This window comes from Nannospalax galili, unplaced genomic scaffold, assembly GCF_000622305.1.
Source record: "Nannospalax galili isolate Female #2095 unplaced genomic scaffold, S.galili_v1.0 scaffold569, whole genome shotgun sequence".
In the NCBI taxonomy this organism is placed as follows: domain Eukaryota; kingdom Metazoa; phylum Chordata; class Mammalia; order Rodentia; family Spalacidae; genus Nannospalax; species Nannospalax galili.
In genome coordinates, this window is record NW_008360300.1 from 496736 (window position 1) to 520218 (window position 23483).

Genomic DNA, 23483 nt, shown 5'->3' on the forward strand with positions numbered 1-23483 from the left:
ATGATCCAATTCTGATTCATTAATTAACAGTTTATATTCTGGCTCTAAGTCTAGACTATAATGTCATTCAAACCTCAAAGATTTGCCTGGGACCGACAGACAAGGGGCACAAAAAGGAGTAAGGTATAATCCCTACCCTTAAATGACTTCCTGAGTAAGAGACAAACCCTATATAGAAATAAATGTAATTCAAAGTATAGACCTGTCAACTTGACACAAACCTAGAGTCACCTGGAAAAAGAGAACTTTCAGATTGGCCTGTGGGCTTGTCTGTGGGGTGTTTCCTTACTTGTTAATTGATGTAGGAGGGCCCAGCCCACTGTGGGTGGTGCCATCCTTAGGCACGTAGGCCTGGATTGCATAAGAAAGCTAACTGAGCAAGCCAGTAAGCAGTATTCCTCTATGGCCGCTCCTTCAGTTTCTGTCCCAGATCCCTGCCTTGAGCTCCTGCCTTAGCTTTCCTCCTTGATGGACTGTAACCTGTAAAATGAAATAAACCCTTTCCTCCCCAAGTCTCTTCTGGTCATGGTATTTATCAAAGCAACAGAAAGCAAACTAGAACAAGGCTATTAAGGATAACAAGACACACAAATGAATTGTTATGTGAATTTGGGGGCTGGGGATGTAGCTCACTAGAACACTTGCCTAGCATGAACAAACACCTGGGTTACATCTCCAGCACAGCAAAAACTAACTAACCAAACAAACAAGAGATGACTCTAGGGAGATGGGAATCTATTCTACATTTAATACTGAGATAGATCGGTCATGTTATTAGTCACAGGACAATATTCTGGCAGCTATTCAAAAGTTACCGAATGTTACCTACACCTGAATTTCTAAAAAAGGAAGAAAAGTATGTATAAGACATTATAATACCCTTGTGGCCTTACCTGTTAAGATTATTGGGGTAGGGTAAAGAACTTGAAAACTTTACTGCTCCATTCAAGTCTTCACTAACAACAATGTCCACTTCACTCTTCTGACGTACTTTGTTATGCCTGCAAAATTTGCCATTTTAGATGTCTTTTACATCCTCCCAAGCCCACGTTACCCTTGAGGAACAGATCCTCAAATGACCTTAAGAGTAAAAATAAATTGGTTTATGTGGGCTATCTGCACACTCTTAAACACCCACAAGGAAAAGTATAACCAGTTTAACGGAATCAATAAAATTCTTTAAGAGTCCAAAGGCTACACAACAAGAAACAATCCCAGACAGGAGATACCCTCCTTTGAGTTATTGGCCAGGGTGGCCCAAAAGACTCCCAGACAGTAACCCAGCATAGAACTGGGAAATTGAACAGCAGACTCCAATCTTGTTTAAAGGAATATTGACAACTGATTGCTGCTAGATGAGGAACAGCTGATCCTCATAAAACACAGACCTCTAGATAGGCTGACTAGATTCAGCAGATGGACAAGCACTGGGGAATGGCTGGGGGTACCGACAACACAATGAACATCAGACTCCAATCTTATCTAAAGGAATATTGACAACTGATTGCTGCTAGATGAGGAACAGCTGATCTTCCTAAAACAAGGCTCTCTAGAGAGGCTGTCTTGATTCAGCAGATGGACAAGCCCTGGGGAATGTTGGAGGGTACCGACAACACAGTGGACAGTAAAAGGGATGACAGAGTATATGGACTCCAGTGTGTGGGAGTGGGGAGCCTATGGGATGGTTCCATTTGGGAAGTGGGTATATAGATGAAAGATTGTGTTTGATGTTCTGTATGATATATGCACAAAAAAATCAACAAATTAAAAAAAACATGTTTGAGGAGGAAGCATAAAAATAGAAAGCATAAAAATGTACTTCATGTTAAACAGTAGAGGTGATAAATATTACCAGTGAAATCTACCTGATGACTTTATATCCAAAATCAGACTGTGACTAGTAATAATCAGATACACAGAGATCAATGACACATGTGCAAAAATCTAAGTGTTAGTAGCATTAAAAATGTAGGAAACAACATATTTTAAAATGAAATGGAGATCTTCTTTAAAGGTGTTATAATCAGATACATAAAGTTTAAAGACACATGTACAAACATCTAAGTGTTAGTAGCATTAAAAATGTAGGAAACTATTTTAAAATGAAATGGAGATCTTCTTTAAAGGTTCAAAACTCACTCAATTTTATGTCTTACATAAAATTTTATGATTTCAGTATTGTATAACTATTAATTCAGCTGTGAACCTAGAAATTTACATCCGCTTTTGAAAGAGATGTATCCTTGCTCTGGAATGTTTTACTTTTTGAATATGTTAAAGCTGCAATGAAATGCTTCTAATCATGTGGTTATTAAATTTTTTTTAAAAATTTAATTAAAAAATATTCTAAAAAAAAATAAGCAAACAGAAATCCTACATTAAACACACACACAAAAAAGAATGGTTCTAAGTTATCCTCTGCTACAGAGTTTTTCAAGACATAAATACTTGTCCTTTGAAAAGTTAATGCTTTTAGAATCCCCAAAAGGTACTTAGGACACAAAGAATGGCGTGGGGAAAGAGCCATACTAGTGTGCTCCAAGAGTTTAGATTTATACAGTCTTTCTGGCAGGTGGCATAAAATACATCAGAGCTTTTATTATGTGCATACTCTTTAATCTATTAATTCCATTCCTAGGAATTTATCCTAGAGAAATAACTGGATGCACAAGGATTTACCTATATGAATTATTTGTGGTGTTACTTTTTAAATTTTTAAAATTTATTTTTATGTCCATGAGTGTTATGCCTGCATGTATAAGTGCACTTATGTCATGCAGTACCCGAGAAGGACAGGAGGAGGAGTCAGATCCCCCAGAACTGGAGTTACAGACAGCTGTTAACTGCCCTGTGGGTGCTGAGATCTGGGTCTTCTACAAGAACAGCCAATGCTCTTTAACTGCTGAGTCATCTCTTCAGCCCTGTATTTTTTTTCATCTGAATTTCACACAAGTATTGCACTACTGTATTCACATCATTTCTACCCTTCCTCTCCTCATCTAACTCCCAGGCCCCCCAAAGCTCAAATTCTTGACCTCTTCTTTAATTATTATTCTTACATATATACATGAGTATATGAGTCCATTTAGTGTTGTTCATACATACTTTTTTTTTATAGCCCTGCCTGGCCTGGAACTCACAAAGGTCTGCCTGCCTCTGCCTCCCAAATGCTGGTATTAAAGGTGCGCACCACCATACCAGGCATATGCTGTTATTTCAAGAAGCAAAACTTATAAACTACTCAATCTTCCAACAACAGGCTATGAATGAAATGGACTACAGTACAGCAATTAAATAGAGTACTAAAGAGGCCTTCCAAATAATGGGAAGACATACTACACAGCATGCTCAGAATAATGTGAAAGCAGGCTATATCAGAGAATGTATAATTAGCTAATCTTGTTTCTTAAGAAGTATAAAGCATATACACATCTAAGAGCCTGAGGATACACAGAAATGTCCATAGTAATTGTTTCCAGATGTCTGGTTATAGTGGATTCTTGGGTTTTTTAGATTTTTTCCCCTAATTTTAGAATATGTGCTATCAAAGTGAAATGAATATTTTTAAATTATTTCTATATCTTCCAAAAGCTCAAAATTAATCTGTGGGGGTAAATTACATAGCACATTCAAGTTCCAGACAATGATTTATTGGTGTTGTAAATAAACTACTCTGAAGGAAATTTTGGTATAAAATATTTTCAAGACACACACAGGACAGTGCTCAATTACAGTATCACTAGCGTATAAAGGGGTGGGGAGACACAAGAACAAGCGAGCACAATCTGGTGGGGTGGGGTATAAACATCTCTAAAGCACACGAAAACCAGCAGCATCATGTATCTTTGGGGAGGGAGACCCAAAGGTGGTAAGGAGACTTTCATGAGATGATGTCCTTTTACATTATCTTTTTCATACTTTATAAGTTTAAAATACGTAAATTTACAACTACTCCAGAAACTACTTTACCAAAAAACATTCCACGTCTAAACTTACTATTGACAGATTTTACTTCGTATGCAAGTATCCATCAGTGCACACACCCTTTTCTTCACTAGTAATCTGCTAACATTTTCAGTGAAAACACAGTTTCACAGTGGTCTGTGATGTACTACTTGCTACTACTGACCACAGACTAGCGGCAGTCATACAGCGTTATATTTATAGATGTCACTTCTAACTGTTCTCCTATTCAAAATTGAGAAGCTTGAACTGCCCACAGCTAGGTATTAAAGGTAAACAGACCACAGACCTTTTGGGCCTGACTTGGGGAACTCAGCAAAAGGGTTGGGTGACAAGATATGAATGGAGCCAGGGGCTTACTTCTCCCTCAAGGCAGTCCTCCCACCAGTACCAGGCCCACTCACCATTGCACAGGCTGCCAGTTAGGGAGGAATGGTCGGAAGCCAGTGATGCATTCAAAGGCTAAGGTGCCAAAGCTCCAGTAGTCAACAGTCACAGTGTATTTTTGTTGCTCCAGCAGCTCTGGGGCCTGAAACACACAGGTGGGTCACCTAAGCTGCCCTCTCTCCTCTTGGATATAATCACCCTCATCCTCCTGCCTTCATCATCAGGGCACAAATGTATCTACTCAAGGATGAGGAGGTGAGTACTTCAGCAGGTTCAGCTGGGGGCACTGAAGATTTTCTGTACCTCACACTCAGTGTTGACAGAGGGCTAGGGAGTCAGGGCCCTGAGAGGTCACTTCTAGGTAGACCAGAGTAAATCAATCACTGTTCTTTAATCCCCCCCCTTAAAAGATAAAGGTTGCAGATTTCAGAAACTTACTGAATCCTACATACGGCCCCAGTCCATGGGTGCTCTGCAGAGATGGAGAGACAGGCCATGCCCAACAAAGGAAATGACACCAGCCTGTGTAGGCTGAATGCACAGCACATACACTAAACCAACTAACCTTAATCAAGACATATATTAGCCATACAATGGGACAGGATATTTATACTCAGGCAAGAAAAAGCCAGATGCAAGACTGCTACCAAAGTTAAGAGGGCTAGAGTGACTCAGGTGGGACCTCAACTGGGCTCAGAAGGCTTCTTGCAGGAGCAGGTAGAATGAGACATTCCAGAATTACCACCAGCAAAGGATCAGTGACAGGACTATACATGGTCTAGGTGGACATGTGACATATATGAAAGGGCCTGCAAGTCCAACCCAGGAGAAATTTGGGCATCATTAACTCGGTCTCTGGGTCTCACTATAGACGGATGTTTTAATTCATGCAAGTGAATGGTTTGACTTAGCACTGTGGTCAGAGTATGTGATTACCTCATTCAACTGTTGCTGAGCTCCTGAGGACTCCCAGAAGGTACTTAGTAGGATGTATATAATTACAACATAATATGTGTATAGTGTCCTAATCATGTTCCCACAGTCACCACTGGGAAACCTACATTCCATACAGTAGAAGAGAGACTGAGGGATCCCATTACTCACTTGGTAGGATGAGCAAGAAACATAACTGCATGCAACAACAAAAAAAACAAGAAAAAATTCCTTTCTTAGACAGGATACTTAAGCTTTTTAACCTAAAGACCTTCAATATTTTTGTTTTTTAAACTGCAGATTCCATTATTCAACCACAATTTGACGGTCACTATCACCAATAAGTAACCTATTACTTAGTTTTCCTAGTGGCTCTGCTAAGTCCTTCCTTACTCCTCCCGTCCTTTTTTTGAGACTGGGTCTCACTATGTAGTCCAGGCTGGCCCCAAATTCATGCTTGTCTCCACCTTTCAAGTACTTAAATTAACAGGCAAATGCTGAGATTACAGGTGTGTACCACTATGCCCCAGCCCCAGCCCGGTAAGCCTTTCTTGAATTTTATCATCTCTAATTTCCCATTGCCCTCATTCGGCTGAGTAGGTCTATTCCAACAGCCTCCTTACAAGTTGTCACTCTTGTTTGGTGTAGTTCACTCTGCACACCATCAAGGCCTGCTTCTGCAGTGCAAAGCCCTTCGGTGCTCTTCTTTCTCCTCCCTTTCAATCCCAGACCCCGTCTTCATTCCGTTTTAGGTCCTAGCCGCATTGCTGGGCTTTGCAATACGCTGTCTTTGCCAGTGTCTCCTCTCCTCTCCCACTGCCTTTTCCCACCTCAGGGCTCCAACTATTAGGACTTCCGGGTTAGACCTGGCTAGGTCCTCCTAACACATCCCTGGAATAGCCTGTGCTTTTATCTGTGACACTGATGACTGGTAGTTTCTGAGTTATCTGTATAGCATGGTTAAATGTCTGCTTTCTTTTGGAACACTAAGTTCTTGAGGAGCAGGGAAATGTTTATCTCCTTTCCTGTTGTATTGACAGCTATGAGCACTGCCTGGAGCATAGGCTACAATGGCTCGATATTCTTGAATGAGTTGCTCAAATAGTACCTCAGTATTCAGACCCAGAAGAAGGGTAATCAGAGCCCCACCTCCTCCATACTGGCTCTTGAAAGTCCTACAAACTGGCCTCCACAGGTCAGATCGAACACTGAAGCACAGAAAGATTACAGGGTCTGCATAAGCACACCCAGGCACAGACCTTCTCACTTCAGAGCAGTGACTAAATCCTTTTAGAGAGCACAAAACACTCACATGACCAAATTATCATTCTGAGCACAATTCTAAGAAACATCCATGGGGCTGGCCAGACTTGAGATGCAGGCAGTAAGAACAGAGAGACCCTCAAACATGAACATCAGAGAGACTGAGAAGCAAACATGTGAGCCCCATTTCTTACCAGGTATTGCAGGGTCCCCACAAAGGATGTGCACAGACTTCCCTGATCCAGTTCCTTGGCATATCCTAGATCAATAATTTTGTGTATTAACTGAAAAAAAAAAGGAAAAGAAATCTGAATGTTGTAAAAATACAATGTTCTTTTATAAGGAGTCAGGTCATTTGCCAATAGAGCAAAGATATTTCTAAATTCTCAGAGTGTGGGATCCTCGATTCCTTAGAGCTACCGTATTCACAGGAGACTGTCCTTGGCAGGGTGGATTTAGGGCACTGTAAAAATGCTGGGTGGATATTCTTCCTTGGTCTGGCATCAGTAAGAGGCCACATACCAGTCCTCAAGATCATTAAACCTGAGTTGCAATATAAAAGACCAGGCTAGACTCTGTTCAGGAAATACGCAGAACTACTGGCAAGGATGAATGAGTATGCCTACAACAAAGGTGACCCTGTCAAAGTCATGGATTGGGCTGAGAATTATGAGGGAAGCTATGTCAGGAGAGACAGTGACCGGGGAGTTGCTTCTCATTCCCAGTTGAACAAAGGTGGCAAAGACCACAGCACCTAGGCCCACGGGGAAGTTATTTCATTTAAGCAAGGTGGTCACTGAGAAGGGTCACAAAGAGCTCTTGTGTCATGGCAGCTGCCTGGGTCCAAGGTGGACATATGCCAGCTCCAAGTGCCTCTTCTCAGTCACAGACACAACTAACTTCAGCTCATTTCCATTTCAGCATCAAAAGTTGAGGCTCACAAAACAAATGGAAAACAAAAAGTTCAACAAGTGTTTGGCTGAGGGTGGAGGCAGAAAAACAAACACCTTCCTTATCAGATTCCTGCAACTTGGGCAGTTAATATGATCCATCCATTCAAATTTTCCCCAACCTGTCAGCAAGAATAGTTTGCAGTTTGTTAAGAACAAGCCCACTCCCTGCAAAACGTTCCTAGAGAACTATAGCATGACTCAAGGAAATGCAAATCTAAGCAAACCTATAAAGCACAGTCCTTCTCTGCTAGAGCAGCTCTCCTGGAGTGGACTAAGACTCCCTGAGTCCCAGGAAGGTCACTTACTCTTTGCTCTCCTTGCTGCAGAACAATGTTTTCTGGCTTCAGATCTCGATGGATGATTCTGTTTTCATGAAGGTATCTAAGTGCAGATGCTGAGGGAGTGCAAAGAGGAGTAAATTTTTAACATGTCTAGAAAAATGCTTCTCATTTCAGAATTGCCTAACTGATAAAAGATCAATACAGTATGTTCTGAGGCATACTTTCTGACTTTTGGCGTATGAACTCTCAGTGGATAGAAGGGGCCTGGAGCTGATGTTGCCCAGGTAGGGGAAAGGGGAGCTGGCTAGGAGAGTAGAACTTTAACCATGAGATTTTGGCTTATTCACTGGGGATGTAGGTCAGTCAGTACAGTGCTTGCCTAAGCATGCGTGAAGCACTAATTTGATCACAGCACCACATAAAACAAAAAAACAAAAAGCAAAACCAGTAATGATGGTGCATGCCTGTAATCCTAACACTTGGGAGATGGAGACAGGAAGATCAGGAGCTCAAGATCATCCTTGAGGAAGAATTCAAGGCCAGCCTAGGCTACATGTGAAGTCCCTACAAAAAAGAGGGGTGGGGTTTGGAGGGATGTATCAGAAGAGTAGCACAAAAACATTTTGAAAGTTTATGGCAAAAGACTTTATAAACAAGCTGGACACTGTGGCACATGCCTTTAATCCTAGCACTCAGGAGGCCGAGGCAGGTGGAACTCTGAAATTAAGTTCAGCCTGGTCTACACAGCAAGTTCCAGGCCAACTACTGACACAAGGAGACCCTGTATCTCTTTCATACACACACAAAAGGCATTATAAACAAAAATCAAAGGCAAAAGGGCTAGGAAGATAAGATCTGCAGTATACATACCACATAACAAATACAGCTAATACAAAAAGAGCCTTCATAAATCAGCAAGAACGCAACCCAGGAGAAAAATGGGCAAAGAGGCAGGTGTAGTAGCATAGATAGGCCTATAATCCCAGCTACTCCAGAGCCTGACAGGAGGGGCAGCAAAAAGTACAAAGAGGGGATAGAGTTCAGTGGTAGAGTACTTGCTTAACATGTATGTTACGGCTTTGGTTCAAAATGCACTGCTAAAAAATAAAAAAGGCAAAAAACCCCTGAAGATCAATTTACAGGCGAAATATAAATGGTGCGCAAGTTAGGAAACAGTTGCTCACATTGACTAATATCAAAAAACACAGAGTAAAGCAACATGGGTCCTCAAGTACACTACTGGAAGAAATACAAATGGGTATTTTTGGAAAGTTAATATGGCAATAGCTACTGGATTATAAAATATATATTACTCTGTGTGTGTATGTGTGTGTGTGTGTATTTTGTCCTGCAGTAACCACCTCTGGAAAACTATCTTATAAAGTCAAAAGCATCACTAGCACACACAAAACCTGAGTTCAGTCTTCCCCAACACATCACAAAGGGGAGGGAAGCTAAGAATGTAGCTCAGCTGTAGGGTGCTAACCTGCCAGCACTGTGAAATGGAAGGAAGGAAGGGAGAGGAGGAGACAGAAAATCATTTGTTTGTTTTTGTTTTTGAGACAGCATCTCCCTGTAGCCCCACCTGGCCTGGAACTCATTATTACCAGGCTGGTCTTGAACTCAGAGATCCGCCTGCCTCTACCTCCTGAGTACAGGGACTAAAGGCATGCACCACTACATCCAGTCAAATCTTTTTGTATGTGTGAAATCTGTTTTATACCCTGGTCAACAACTTGGAAGGATAGTTTCTTATGCCTGGCACTGGGGTTTTTTGTTAGATAGCTACACACATACACCCCCCCTCCCCCAACAAACACCCATACATGCATGCCCACACTATATGTATTTTTAAGTAAGTTTATAAAATAACACATTTCCCTGCAGTTTTTTTCAGACATTCTATTACACACACACACACACACACACACACACACACACACACGCACAATCTACAGAGTCCATTTAGTGATGCTTGTATATACATGTGTTTAGTGCCGACAACTTGGGATTGGATAACTTATCAGGGAGCTTGTCCCTGGAGAACACTCTCCCTCTCTCAGCAGCTATTAACTGCCTGTAGCTCTTCATCTAGAGGTGTCTGTGAAATTTTCCCCATCCACGTTGTTGCCATGTCAGCTAACGGTGTGGCTTCCCTGTCATGTCTAGAAGGTAGTATCTAGCAGTGGGCATCCTGGTCCCCTGCTTCTTACAGTCTCCCCCCCCACCCCCTTCCACGACATTCCCTGATCCATAGGTGTAGGGGTTACATTGTGGATATATCAGTTAGAGCTAGGTACCCCAAGGTCACTTATTCGCTGCACTTTGATCAGTTGCAGATCTCTGTAATAGTCTCCATCTGTTGCAAAAAGAACTTCTTTGATGAATGGCCAGAGCTATATTTATCTGTGGGTATAAGGATGAGGATTTAGGAATTATATTGGGTTAAGAAAGTGGCAATAGTAGATTTTCCTCTAGGGTTTATGACATCTACAGCCACTGATAGCTGGCTAGATGTACAGTATCAGGCATGAATTCCCTTTAATTGAGCAGGTCTTAAGTCCAATTAGACAGCTGATTACTCCCAAGCTAATAAAAGTGCCCTATTGTACCACTGAAGATATTTTGCAGGGACGGTCATTGTTGTGATTCATAGGCTTTACAGATGGGTAGGACTATTGGTTGTTTTTCTCCCTTGGAAGCTTGCATAGCAGGTTTGGATACTATGAGAACTAGACCTCAGGGAGGAGGCTTCCAGGTCGGTTCCAGTTCAATTCATCCAAGTTCTCTATCTGGTGTTTGTAGCAACAGCACCTTACCTTCAAGTTCTTGGAGGCAACCAAGGGCAATAGCAATAGCCTCTATTGTTTAGGTGGAGTCTCTTGGAATACCCTAGTCAACAACTTGAAGGAAAGTTTGTTATGCCTGGCACTGGGTGGTTTGTTAGATAGCTACACACACACACACACACACACACACACACACACACACACACACACAATTATATATTTTTAAGTAAGCTCATAAAAAATACATTTCCCCGTGGCTTTTTCAGACATTCTTGTTATTAATTTCTCCTCCCTCCCTCTCCATGTGTATCCTCTTCTCTCCCTCTTCCCTAAAGTCCCACCATCCCCCGGCCTGCTTTCCCTACTTCCCCCTTGATAGTGCCTGTATCTTAGTATTCTCTTGTCTGAAGCTCCTTCTCTTTTCCTTCCCACAAGGTCCCTTTCTACTTTCTAGGCTTCTGTGATTATTTCAGGTTATATACTTACTTTTCTTTTTTGTCTTTTTTTTTGAGACAGGGTCTCCCTGTAGCCCCGGCTGGCCTGGAACTTGCTATGTAGACCCAACTAGCCTCAAACTCACAAGAGATCCATCTGTTTCTGCCTCCCGAGTGCCAGGATTAAAGGCATGCACCACCACGCCTGGCTATTTCAGGTTATATACTTACATCTAAAGATTTGGAGCTAGGCTCCACAAATAAGAAAGATCATGTGGCATTTGTCTTTCTGGGTCTGGGTTATGGCCCTCAGTATAATGTTTTCCAGTTCCATTCATTTACCTGCAAATTTCATGATTTTGTTTTTCTTTACAGCTTAACAGAATTCCATTGTGTATATAAACCACATTTTCATTATCCCTTCATCAGCTGAAGAGTGGCAATGAACACAGTTGAGCAATTATCTCTGTAGTAGGACATAGAGTCCTTTGGGTATGTGTCAAGGAGTCTTGGGTCCTACAGTAATCTACTTTTAGCTGGTTTGAGAATTCTCCACACTTACTTTCATAATGGCTGCATCAGTTTGCAATCCCACCAGCAGTGAATGAGAGTTCGCCTTCCTTCCCCGCAGTGAATGAAGAGTTCCCCTTCCTTTCCTGGCCAGCATTTTTTGTCAGTTATAGTTTCTTTCTCTTTTTTTTCAGTCATTTATTTTGATCGCAAATGCAATCAAATGTGAATACAGTATCTTTTCTCCCTCCATGTCCCTTAGAAAAAAGTGCTAAATGTCTCTTCACAGCATATGTGGGCATAGTTGTCCCACCTCTGGTTTGAAGCTGACTATAACATGATCTTCTGAAACTGTTCTTGAACTGCAGTCCATTCAGTTAGAGAAACCCTGGGAAAGAAGTCCTACTGATACTGTCAGTAATCTCCAAAAGGCAAGGATGGTAACTGGCTTGAAGGTAACTGGGAGTGTGGTCTTCAGTAAACTGAGGGACATTGCAAAACCTCAAAGAGGCAAATTTTGTCAACAAGATACCAGGCTCCTTCAATTAAAGCTAGGATAATGCAACCCATTGCAGCCATGGGTCTATTTCTTGCTGCCAAGATGATTCCTGTTAAGACTCCACTAGTGATGGAGTTAGAGGGATCTTCTTTTCCTCTTACTTGAACCATCCTAGTGACAACCATAGAAAACAGTCTTCTCCAAACTACAAAGCTACCTCCTAACTGGAGCCCTGGTTTTAATAGCTGTCAAACTCCTTTGTAGTCTGTGGTTTACTCCTACTGGAGAATTTCAAAAACCTTTGATAGCTTGAAAGATACCACCACCTCTGGTAACTAGAGTAAAAGCCCCACCATAGTCATCCACAATTCACCAGGGGTAATATACTTTTCTATTTGGGTTCTAACAATGTAAGTGTTCAATTCTTTTCTTGATCTTAGCCATTCAGACTGGGTTAAGATGAAATCTTAGTTTTATTGTGCATTTCCCTAATTGCTAAGGAGACTGAATACTTTTAAAGATATTTTTTAGCTAGCACTCTCTTGCTCACTCGCTCTCTCCCTTCCTTTTTTGGACAGGGTCTCCCTACAGCCCTGTCTGGAACTTGCTATGTAGACCAGGCTTGTCTCGCTTTTACAGAGATCCACCTGATTCTGCCTCCCTTAAGTGCTGGGATTAAAATCAGGATAGCCTCGCTCTCACAGAGATCCACCTGACTTTGCCTCCTTTAAATGCTGGGATTAAAAGCATGTGCCACACCTGGCTATTTCTTCGTTTGAGACTTCTTTGTTCAGATCCATAGGCCAATTTTTTTAAACTGAGTCATTTGTTTTCTTGATTATTTGTTTTCTGAGTTCTTTATATATGCTGGTATTAATCCTTTATTGTATGTGTAGCTAGCAAAGAACATGTGGGTTTCCTCTTGATTATTTCCTTTACTGTACAAAAGCTTTTTACTTTAATCGGGTTCCATTCATCAATTGCTGGCCATAATTCTGGAGCAAATTGAGCCCTATTCAGACAGTCCTTTCCTATACTTAGATTCTGTAGGGTACTGCCTGGGTGTTCTTCTAACAGTTTTAGCATGTCAGGTTGCACACTAAGGTATGTGACCCATTTGGAGTTGATTTTTGGGAAGGACAATAGATATGGGTCTATTTTCATTCTTCTACATGTGAGCATTCGTTTTTCTGGGCACTGTTTGTTGGAGACGCTGTTTCTCCCCCACAGCATCCCCTTATTTTCTTTCATAGCTGACAACAGTGGACCACCAAGCCTAAGCTTCTGTTCAAATGAAAGCAAAGATGTGCCGCAGTCCATGTGCCCAAAGAATTCCACCCCATTATATTCTCATTTCTTCACTTAGAAAGTCCAATGCTCTAAGCAACATTTTCATTTGTTTTACTAATTTTTATTAAACAATCAAAGCAAAGTATAATAAACTCAAATAATTATACCCACACAACTGCTACTGAATCTAAACTCTGAGCAGACAGGAGGAAGGCCATGATATAACGTGAGATGTTTGTTCACTGAGGGATTTACCATTTTAGTGCGTGACAAGCTGCTGAGAGCAAGAGCACAGGGGTGTGCTGGTTTGTCTCAAAGCAGACTGTGGAAGGTGAGACTCACCAGGATTAGAGCAAGTACTTATTACCATACTAAAACAAGGGCCTTGACGCCGGAAGTATGCATCTTAGGCCAGATAACATGTACATGAGCTAGTATATACCCCGAGAACCTTCATGAGAAGGAAGAGTGTACAGGAGACGCTGAACACACTACCCTGTAGGCTACCCTGATTAAAAGTAGTCACCAGCCCTTCAAAAATGAGGGATGGCAGGCAGTTACCAAACCTCCTAGCAAGTATTAATTAACAGCTGTTGATTTTGACACTTAAGAAACTGTGCATAACTTTAATCTTCATTTCAAGGTAGTCGTTTATTCTCAAGTATTTCTATTGACTTAATAATGTCTGAAACTAAGGAACCTTAGTGCTTTCCTGGGCTGAGTAGACCTTAGGTGGCTGAAACAGCAAGCACTCTGAGACACAAGGTCTCTTAAATGGTTTCCCTTACAGAACAGGTTCTCAAAGAGCTGCTGGCAGTCTGTGCACATTAATTTGTCTCAAGCTCTGAGAATCAAAATGGGTTTAAACTGGATGAAAAATGCAATGTTGAGATTAAGAAAAAATGTGCTGTTTTGAAGTTTAAAAAAATCTAAAGTCTTGGCTGTAGTGATAGAATGTAGCCATAAAAACTGAAAACCACCACAGCACATAAACTTAACAACTACTCCCTCATGTTCCAATTATAGAAATAAGTTGTAAAAAATGCTCATTTTTAGACTACACTGTAGGGCTAAGCATGCACAAGTCCTTGAGTTTCATCCCTAGCATTGAAACAAACAAAGAGAAACCTGGACCACACTCTGGTGTGCTGTAGGATGGATTCTACAGAGAGCAGGATCCTGGTAAAACACTGGAGGCAGGCAAAAAACAGTCACTATGATTCTTGTCAGGATGGCACTCCCTTGACCCACAGGAAGACTATGACGGCCTGTGCTCTTACTGCTAAACCAAATTCCAATCATACACTTTGTATTTTTCAGATGACAAACAAGTTAGGGAGCAGATGAGAACAGCCAGGCTTCCACGAAAAGAAGTGTTTTTGAAGGGCTGGGTCTATGAATTCCTACTTTCCATACCACAGTCCCAGAAGTTTGTTAAGCTCCCTTCAGATACATTCCGTTGTGAAGAAATGGGAAGACAAATGAACCAAAACCTTGAGGCCGAAACTAGAAGGAAAAGAAAGAAAGAAAGAAAGAAAGAAAGAAAGAAAGAAAGAAAGAAAGAAAAAGAAATAGGTAAGGGTTAGGGGTCTATCTTAGTAATAGTTTTTGTTTTTTTTTTTTTGAGAGGGGGAAGAAAAGGAGGGAGGGCAGAAGGGAGGCCAACCAATGGGTGGTCCAAGTTGCCACTGAGTATGAAGTAACAGGATGTCTGTGTTCTCCATCAAAACTGTGTGCCAACCATGAGTGGCCCAGTTTGTTATTGGACTTCCCAGGCAAAACCGACTAGAAGGCCAAAATGGATATGCAGAGACAGACTTAGTCTGGCTCAAGGTTTCTTGGCTAAAATAAGCTCTATGACTAATCAGTAGGCCAGAAAGGTAGCAAGACTAAGTGCTAAGATAAAAGTGCATAATCATTTTCTCATCTGCTCAGTGACCATGAAGAACAGAAGAATTCTGTGAAGGGAAATTAGTGACTGGGAAGATCTAAGACTATGCCCTAAAAGACAGGAAGTCTGAGGGTCCCTGGTGAGGTACAGGAATAGGACCCTAAGAAGGAGAAACAAACGCATAGGCAAGCAGGGAATGGAATGTGTTCTCCAAGTCCTGTACATGGGAGGGTGGCTACAGTAGTTGGAAAGAAAGGCAGGGCTCTATAAGAGGTCTGGCCATTACCTAATAGCAAACCACAATAAAAGTATCTTTTCAGCTAGGCATGGTAACACACACCTATAATCCCAAGACTCAGGAGGCTGAGGTGGGAGGATTGCTGTGAGTCTAAGGCCAGTTTGGGCTACACGATGAGTTCAAGGCCAGTCTGGGATACATAATGAGATTGTCTCAAAAATACAAAAAGAAAATGCCTTTTAGAAAATGGGTTAGCAGGGGCTGGAGAGATGGCTCAGCAGTTAAGAGCACTGCCTGCTCTTGCAGAGGGCTTCAGTTTGGTTCCCAGCACCTGCACAGTGGCTAATAACTGTCCATAACTCCAGTTCCAGGGGATCCAATGTCCTCTTTTGACCCCCACAGGCTCTGCAACACAGGTGCACTTACATACATGCAGGCAATATACTCATACACATAAAAAATAATAAAGATATTAAAAATATAAAAAGAAAGATGGATTAGCAAAATGTCAATAAGGAGGCCAGTATGAGATCATGGCAGTGACTTGCTAGGATCATGTATTAATGGAGGCAATGGGGACAGGTAGGAAAAATAGAGTATAATAGGAAGGAAACTCAATGGGTTTGGTGACTTCTTATATTCTTAGCTCTTTTCGTTTGTTTGTGGTGAGGTATGTCCAGGCTGGCATCAAACTGTGTAGCTGAGGATGATCTTAAACTGTCAATTCTTCTGCCTTCACCGCCCCACTGCTGAAATATATGCTACCATTCCCAGTTCATATGTTGCTGGGGATCAAATTCAGAGTCTTTTGCATGCTAGGCAAGCACTCTACCAACTGAGCTACATCCCCAGCTCAATTTGGTGACTGCTTTAATAGGAAGGGAACAGCAATAGAAGAAGAGTCTGAAAGATAAGATTTGAAGACTTTATGTGTATGAGTGTTTGTTTGCATGTTATTATGTATGTGTACACGTACGTGTACCGTGTGCATATCTGGTGCCTGAGGAAGCCAGAAGAGGGTGTTGTATCCCTTGAAACTGGAGTTATAGATGGTTGTAAGCTGTCATGTGGACCTGGAATCCAAACTCTGGTCCTCTGCAAGAGCAGCAAGTGCTGTTAATCACTGAACCATCTCTCTAGCCCCAAAGATGAGCTATAAATTTGACACTCATGTCTAGACAGGCAGAAAGACTGGTCCAGTAAAAAGAAAATGGTACGGGAATGGAGATATTTTCCAAAATAGAAAAAAATGAGAAAGTCTAAGCAAGTGATGAAGGTCTGTTTAGCTTTGTTATACATAAAGGATGAGACAAAAATAATATACCCATAATCTTAAAATTTCTAAGGTCATAGTTTAGTCAACTAGTTTAAGGAACAAAATATATGTCTAGTCAAGGTTTATCTGAGAATATTTGGTTTTTTACCCAAGCCTTATCTACATAGCACATGATAATTAAAACTGGTGTTATAGATGGTTGTAAGCTGTCATATGGACCTGGAATCCAAACTAACCTTATTGGATATTTAACAGCCATACTTTAAGGCCTATATTAATGTGGTCAGAGGGACTTAAGGACAGTTTTTTGCCCCTTGCCCTCCAAGGTCGACCAAGTGCCAGGGGACTATGGAGTATCTCTAAAAATGTCCTGTAACTGTGGTGAGTCACCTGTCCTCTTGTTCAGGGAGGACATGGAAACCCCACGAGATAGACTTGAACCAGTGTCCAGTCTATAAAGAGGAGGGTCAACTTAGAAGAAACATCTCATTCATGCTTCCAAGTGAAGACAGACATGGTTGAACAGGACCTTTGACTTATCGTCACATAGATGGAACTGGTAAAAGAAGGAGCCAGGAGCTCCTCCCAAGCCCATGTAACCCCTGAGGAACAGATCCTCAAATGACCTTAAGTATAAAAATAAATTGATTTATTTGGGCCAACGGTATGGTCTTAAACACCCAGAAGGAAAGTTTAACCAAAGAGTAAAGTCATCAGTATTTATTTAAGAGTTCAAGGAATTACATTTCCCAGATATTAGGCTTAAGTCTATATAAAAAGTTATTTAGACAATTATTTCTCATTGATGATTTTGTTCCTAACCAGAAAGTGCTGCTCAGATGTAAGACTTCAAAACTTGGTTTCCAATACTGTAGTGCCCACCTGTAGCTAAGGAAGACAACAGCTATTGTTCTAAAATGATGGCTAAATTTGTTTTCTCCCCCTACCTAGAAGCCTTTGAGAGGGAACTGACACTGATTCTAACCACTCCAACAGCTATCAAAATACCTGAAAGCAAATCCTGAATCCATCACTCTAGAGTCCAGCCTTGGAAGACAAAAGAAAAATGAGGAAGAACCCAACAGAGGGATGCTTTTGGAAGCCCTTGTCAAGAAATACAAATGGACCATATGAACATTTGAAAATTGCCCTGTTCTGACTTTTTTTTCTAGTTCCCTGTCTTTACTTCTCCTTCACATCTCCTAGTCACAATTCAAGGACTTTCTTCTGCCCTTAGAGATAACAGTCATGCAATTTGGGAGTCTTAGATAGACCCACTGAAGGGGTACTCCAATTGCCTCGCTCTGTATCCCTGTTCAGCATGGAAGAAGCCAGAGCAGTCTGTGTCTCAATTCCCTATTGGCAATTTGGGTAACCCCTTCAGAGAATGGTGTGCTAAGATTAGGAGGTAGGAATTGGCTAGGCATTTAGGGTAAAAAGACCCCAAAGAAAAGTAGCCAGTTTCTTGGCTAAAAGCCGAAATGTCCTTGGGTCTCTTAGCAACATACTCTGTTCCAAAGGCCCAAAATGTCAAAAGCATTTGGGAGCTTGTAGCGAATACCTAAAAGATTTTAGGGTTACCTCTTCAGAGGTGGGAATGTTAGAGTAGCCAAAAGCCCCATAAAAATAAATAAATGAATTAAAAAAAAAGAAAAGAAAAAGAAAAAAAGTGATGGGGAGATATGAGAGGTGTTGGACCAGAGGGATGGGCGTGGATTTGATCAGAACACCTATATGCGTGTATGAAATTCTCAGTAAAGGTTTTGTAAAAGTTAAAAACAAAAGAAGATGGTAGAAAGGGATCAAGTTTAAGAAAAGGGGAGGGTGTCAAGTTGCTCACTGGGAAGAAGTCAGACCTGAAAGCCATCTGTCTTCCCTTTTGTCAATACTTAGTAATAGTAGTAATCTATTAATTTGTTAATATGACTGTGCTCATCAAATTACAGACAGTCTAGGATCAAGTAATCGTTTGTTGTTTTTTAAAATCAGCAGTAAACTGATGCACTCAACAAAACAAGCAAGAAAACTCCCTAGTAGGGAAACACAAGGGGGCCTAATTTTCAAGTTACTAGATTTGAGCTCTCTACTCTCAAGCACATGTTCTCTGAGACTCTCCCTGTTCTTTTGAAGTATTGGATGCCTGCCAGAGGCAACTCTAACAGGAGTAAAGATGGTAATATGGAGAATAAAGCTCAAAGAAGGGGCTGGGGTTCCTAAAAGCTTGGAAGACAAAACCATCAGTGCTACTGTCTACATCTGAATGTCTCATAGAAATCCAGACATGAAAGGTTTGGTCTCCAGCCCATAGGACCACTGGGAGGCAGTAGGACTTTTAGGAGGTAGAGACCAACGAGAAGTCTTCCAGTCACTGGGGAAGGAGTGTGTGTGTCTTAAACAGGATGTGGGACCCCAGTCCCTTACTCTTTCTGTCTTGCATCCTGGTCATAAGCAGCTCTGCTCCACCACTCACTCTCCACCATGATGCACAGTCTTAAGGCCCAGAGAAACAGGGCCCAATGATAGCCTGAAAGTTGCAAAACTGCAAGTTAAAATGGACCTTTTCTCTTCATTAGTTGATCATTTCAGGCATTTGTTATAACAATGGAAAGCTAAGTAACAGTCACCACAGCAAACCAGCCATCTGCAGAATCAAGGGAGACTATTTCTGAGACCCAATAAGGCCATGTTAATTCTACAAGTGAGTCCAAGCCTATAAGGACCCTCTATTCCCCACCCTCGGCAGCAGGAAGTACTGCCATATGCTCTCAGACTGGACTGCTTAGGAGTTTGCCCCTCAGTGGCAGAAGGAAACATATTCCAGCATTTTCCAAAGGATAATGAGTAAGACTATTTAAATAACATAAATATAACTTCCTTGAGCTATTTCAGGATCACATTATGTGGAACTCCAAATAGTTTCCAGCTGCCTCTATATCTATCCCAGGATGTCTTGCCATTATAAGGGAATGATCTGACAGGCATGCCCTGGCAAAGGAGGCAGGGTCATTCACATGTCTGCCAAGCACCTGTGTACTCTACAACATTTTGGCAAAGAGTGGTCGGTGTCCCTAGTCCCTATTGGCAATTTGGGTAACCCCTTCAGAGAATGGTGTGATAAGAACAGGAGGGAGGAAATGCCTAGGCAGTTAGGGTAAAAAGACCCCAAAGAAAAGTAGCCAGTTTCTCGGCTAAAAGTCAAAATGTCCTTGGGCCTGTTAGCAACATACTCTGTTCCAAGGCCAAAAATGTCACAAGTATTTGGGAGCTTGTAGCTAATCCTCAAAAGATTTTAGGGTTACCTCTTCATAGGGGAGAATGTTGGAGGGGAGGGAGTGGGCATGGATTTGATCAAAACACCTTATATGCATGTATGAAATTCTCAAAGTTTTTGTAAAAACTAAAAAATAAAAAATAAAAAAATCTTGGCAACTGCAAGAATCCTGTATGTGCACAGCTGTTATCTCATTGATGCTTTGTGTGGGTATCTCTAGGATGTTAGAGCCCAAAGATTAGGGGGAAAATATGTTTAACCAAAAGAGAAGGCAAAGAATCTGGACCCTGTGGCCAGGACTGTGGCTTGGCTAATTATCTGAAGTCAATCAGGCAGGGAACATCAGTGGTGACTCCAGGAAAGAGAATGTGAGGCCAGTATTTGGAACAAACTAGTACAAAATATGCTTAGGAGATGTTTTAGAATATAAAAATTATGGAACTTCTGAATTCTGACTCAGTCATGAGATTGTTACAAAAAGGGTTAAATATAATGGGTCTTATACACAAATCAGAAATAGGGCCCGACAGCAACTTCAACCACAGAATAAAAGGATATGAACACATCCCAGAGGTAACTGGGGCAGAAATGGGTCTGGAGAAAATCAGTCATTCCAGGAAAAGAGTTTCATGAGATAGCTATAGGCTGGGTTTGCTGGTCCCAACCTCATTTATGATCCATTATATGGACTCAGCGTTTTCACAAGGGGGCCAAAAACCCAAATCCAACAGGGAAGGAAATGAGCAAGGGATCACAATGGTGTGCCATATATTCTGCTAGGAAAAGAGCACTGTGCTAAGAGCTTATGTACAGCGCCTCATTTATGCTCAGTAATTCTAGTCAGGTGAGTAATGCTCCCATTTTGCAGCTAATAAAACCAACATTTTGAAAAATTAAGTAACACACTACAGTCACATGACTAATAAATGGAAGAGTTAGTTTGGGGCTGAGAGTATTAATATAGGTATGTCCATTGTTTAGTAAGTCCTTACATGTTTTAATTTCTTTTGGATCTTTTTCCTTCATTTTAGAAATATTTATAGAGGTGATATATACTAGTTACTACTTTTCTAGATACTAGAGACAAAGCGTGACTAAAAATTTTTACTTTAAGTTTAGTTCAAGGATGGCTAAAGTTCACTGTTAGAGTGCTTGTCCAGCATACATAAGGTTTTAGGTTCCATTTTTACCAAGGGAGCAAGGAGAAGTCTCTCTCTCTCTCTCTCTCTCTCTTCCCCTCTCTCACACACACATAAATAATAAAGTTATATACACAAGGAAGTAACAATCATCTGAAGCAGCCATCTGTCAGTGTTCTTAAGCCAATCATTTAAAAAAAACTTTTTTTTTTTTGTCTTTTTGAGACAGGGTCTCCCTATAGTCCCAGCTGGCCTGGAACTCACTATATAGACCAAAATGGCCTCAATTTCACAGAGATCCACCTGCCTCTGCCTCCAATGTGCTGGGACTAAAGGTATATGCTAACATGCCTAGCTGATTTAAACAACTTTGAATTTTTTGTTTGCTTTTTTTTTTTTCTTGAGATAGTCTCCACTGTAGCCCAGGCTATCCTCAAACTCACAGTATTCCTTCTGTTTCAGTCTCCCAAGTGCTAGGATTACAGGTGTACACTACCACTCCCAATTTAATATCAAACAAATATAGTTTGGGGAAGTTGTAACCAAAGGGAAGAAAAAGTTGCTCTTGTAGAGCAAAAGAACATTCTTCAACCTACTAAGCTGCCTTCAACCCAGTTCAACAGGAACACATTAGTAATCTGGCCATGGACTCCAAGAGATACAATCAAGTGAACATCTAGGCAAAACACTGACGGGTGAGACATAAGGCAGGGTGTCAAGGAAAGAGTGGAATTCTTGACCTCTAGATTAGATCCTGAAGGTATAAAGATAGGGCCCTTCCAGCAGATTCACATGCACCAACACATGGAAAAAAGAATCAGAGGCCAGAGGCAGCTGCCCACTCACATTAGGTAAGCCTGAGGTAATGATACCCTGCCCTCCACAGGACTTTATCCAAAGGGAAAAAAAAGTGGGCTACAGAGGGAGGTGAGTATTTTATACATCAGATTGCTTGAACCTCAGGACTTAAACACATAGTTGCTTCACTCCCCTCCAGACACATCCTTTTTGCCCCCTCCTCTAGCCAAAGAAGCAGAGTAAAAAGAGGCAGACCCCGGCTGACAGGCAAAGTAAAAGACAGTAACTGGAGGATCTACCGGGAGGACATCTACCATATTAGTCCAAACTTTTTGTACAAGAATTTGGAAAAACAGTTCGAGCAAACAAACCATATGTATAGGTTGAAAAGAAGAGGTAGGGGAGGGATGAAAATAGAGCCATTCTCCAAATCTGGGGGCATATACTCAAAGATAAATGCTAGATAACTCTGACCTTTAGAGCACAAACTATCAATTTACACAAACAACCTTGGACATATTATTATTTTAAAAAGACCTCAGCAAGCCTCTGTGGCACTTGTGGTGTCTGCTTCTTGAGGTTAGAGGCAGGGCAGACTTTCAGAGCCCTACTTCTTTTCCCCATTGGAGCAGGCCCCAAGATCTAGAAGATACCACACACTCTGAAGGCTCATGTGACTCTTCTTAATGCCAGCTTCTCAGAGTGCCACAAGCTTTCTCATCTGAGGACACTCACAGTACCAGTGGATTAAACAACAGCAGGTTTTCCTAAGCCTGTAGTTGGCAAAGAACTGCCAGAGTGGGAGTAGAAAAAAACCCACTAGCAATGAATGAAACCATTCAGATGACAACCTATTCCATCATCAGCCACTTCAGGAAAGTAGGAAGGAGAGCTTTTTAATGGGAAAGGAAACCTCTTGCTCTGAATATGTCATCATTCATATCCTGACTTAGGAAGGAAGAGAACTCTATCTGAGCTCAATGCATGACTCACTAGTCCTTGCTGACCTGACCCCACTTGGTTCTCTCCACACCTCACCCTACCCTCTGTAGAGACTACAAGACAGCTCCCTAGGTGCCTGACTAGGACTCACAGGGAACCACACATCCACCCTGAAGGGCCCGGCCTTGTGCCCAGGGTGGGACTTACCAATGTCACTCAGCAGAGTAAGGATGGCTCCTTCCCGAAGGCCACAGCAGTTCTCAAACTGGTTTAAATACTGCAGAGAACATGAAAAGAAGTGTCAGGGTAGATGGTCACACACCACCAATAAGCCCATCAGTGTCTTCCACCAGCCCAATAGCTGAGCGCTAGTACCAAACCTGGACTGGCAGGAACTGCTCCAAGGCCAAGGTGAGGAAGCCATCTGGAGGTACTCATATGCTCATCTCCCTGGTCCTTGGAGGTGTGAGTCAGCCTCACTTATTGCTGTAGGTCTGAATGAAGCAGTCAGAGTCTAAGCTCAATGGCAACTTAGTTTGCTCTTGAGATTCCTCCAGACAGGACAGGTAGTGAAGGGCTCACAGAAAGTCCACCACTGACCACTCGGCTGACATGGTCTTCCTTGC

General features: G+C 41.6%; 1 protein-coding gene and 1 pseudogene across 7 annotated transcripts in view; both read right to left on the reverse strand.

Moving 5' to 3' along the window:
* Positions 1-23483, reverse strand: part of Ikbkb (inhibitor of nuclear factor kappa B kinase subunit beta) — a 67118-nt gene that overhangs the window by 21157 nt on the left and 22478 nt on the right. For all 7 annotated transcript variants that reach the window (XM_008824232.3, XM_008824236.3, XM_008824234.3 and 4 more), the window contains exons 5-9: positions 23065-23134; positions 7805-7893; positions 6741-6830; positions 4368-4492; positions 894-1001 (exon numbers count right to left, since the gene is read on the reverse strand). In XM_008824232.3, coding sequence (XP_008822454.1) covers positions 894-1001; positions 4368-4492; positions 6741-6830; positions 7805-7893; positions 23065-23134 — 482 coding nt within the window. The remainder of the gene's footprint in view (positions 1-893; positions 1002-4367; positions 4493-6740; positions 6831-7804; positions 7894-23064; positions 23135-23483) is intronic.
* LOC103726625 lies at positions 11916-19187 on the reverse strand (annotated as a pseudogene).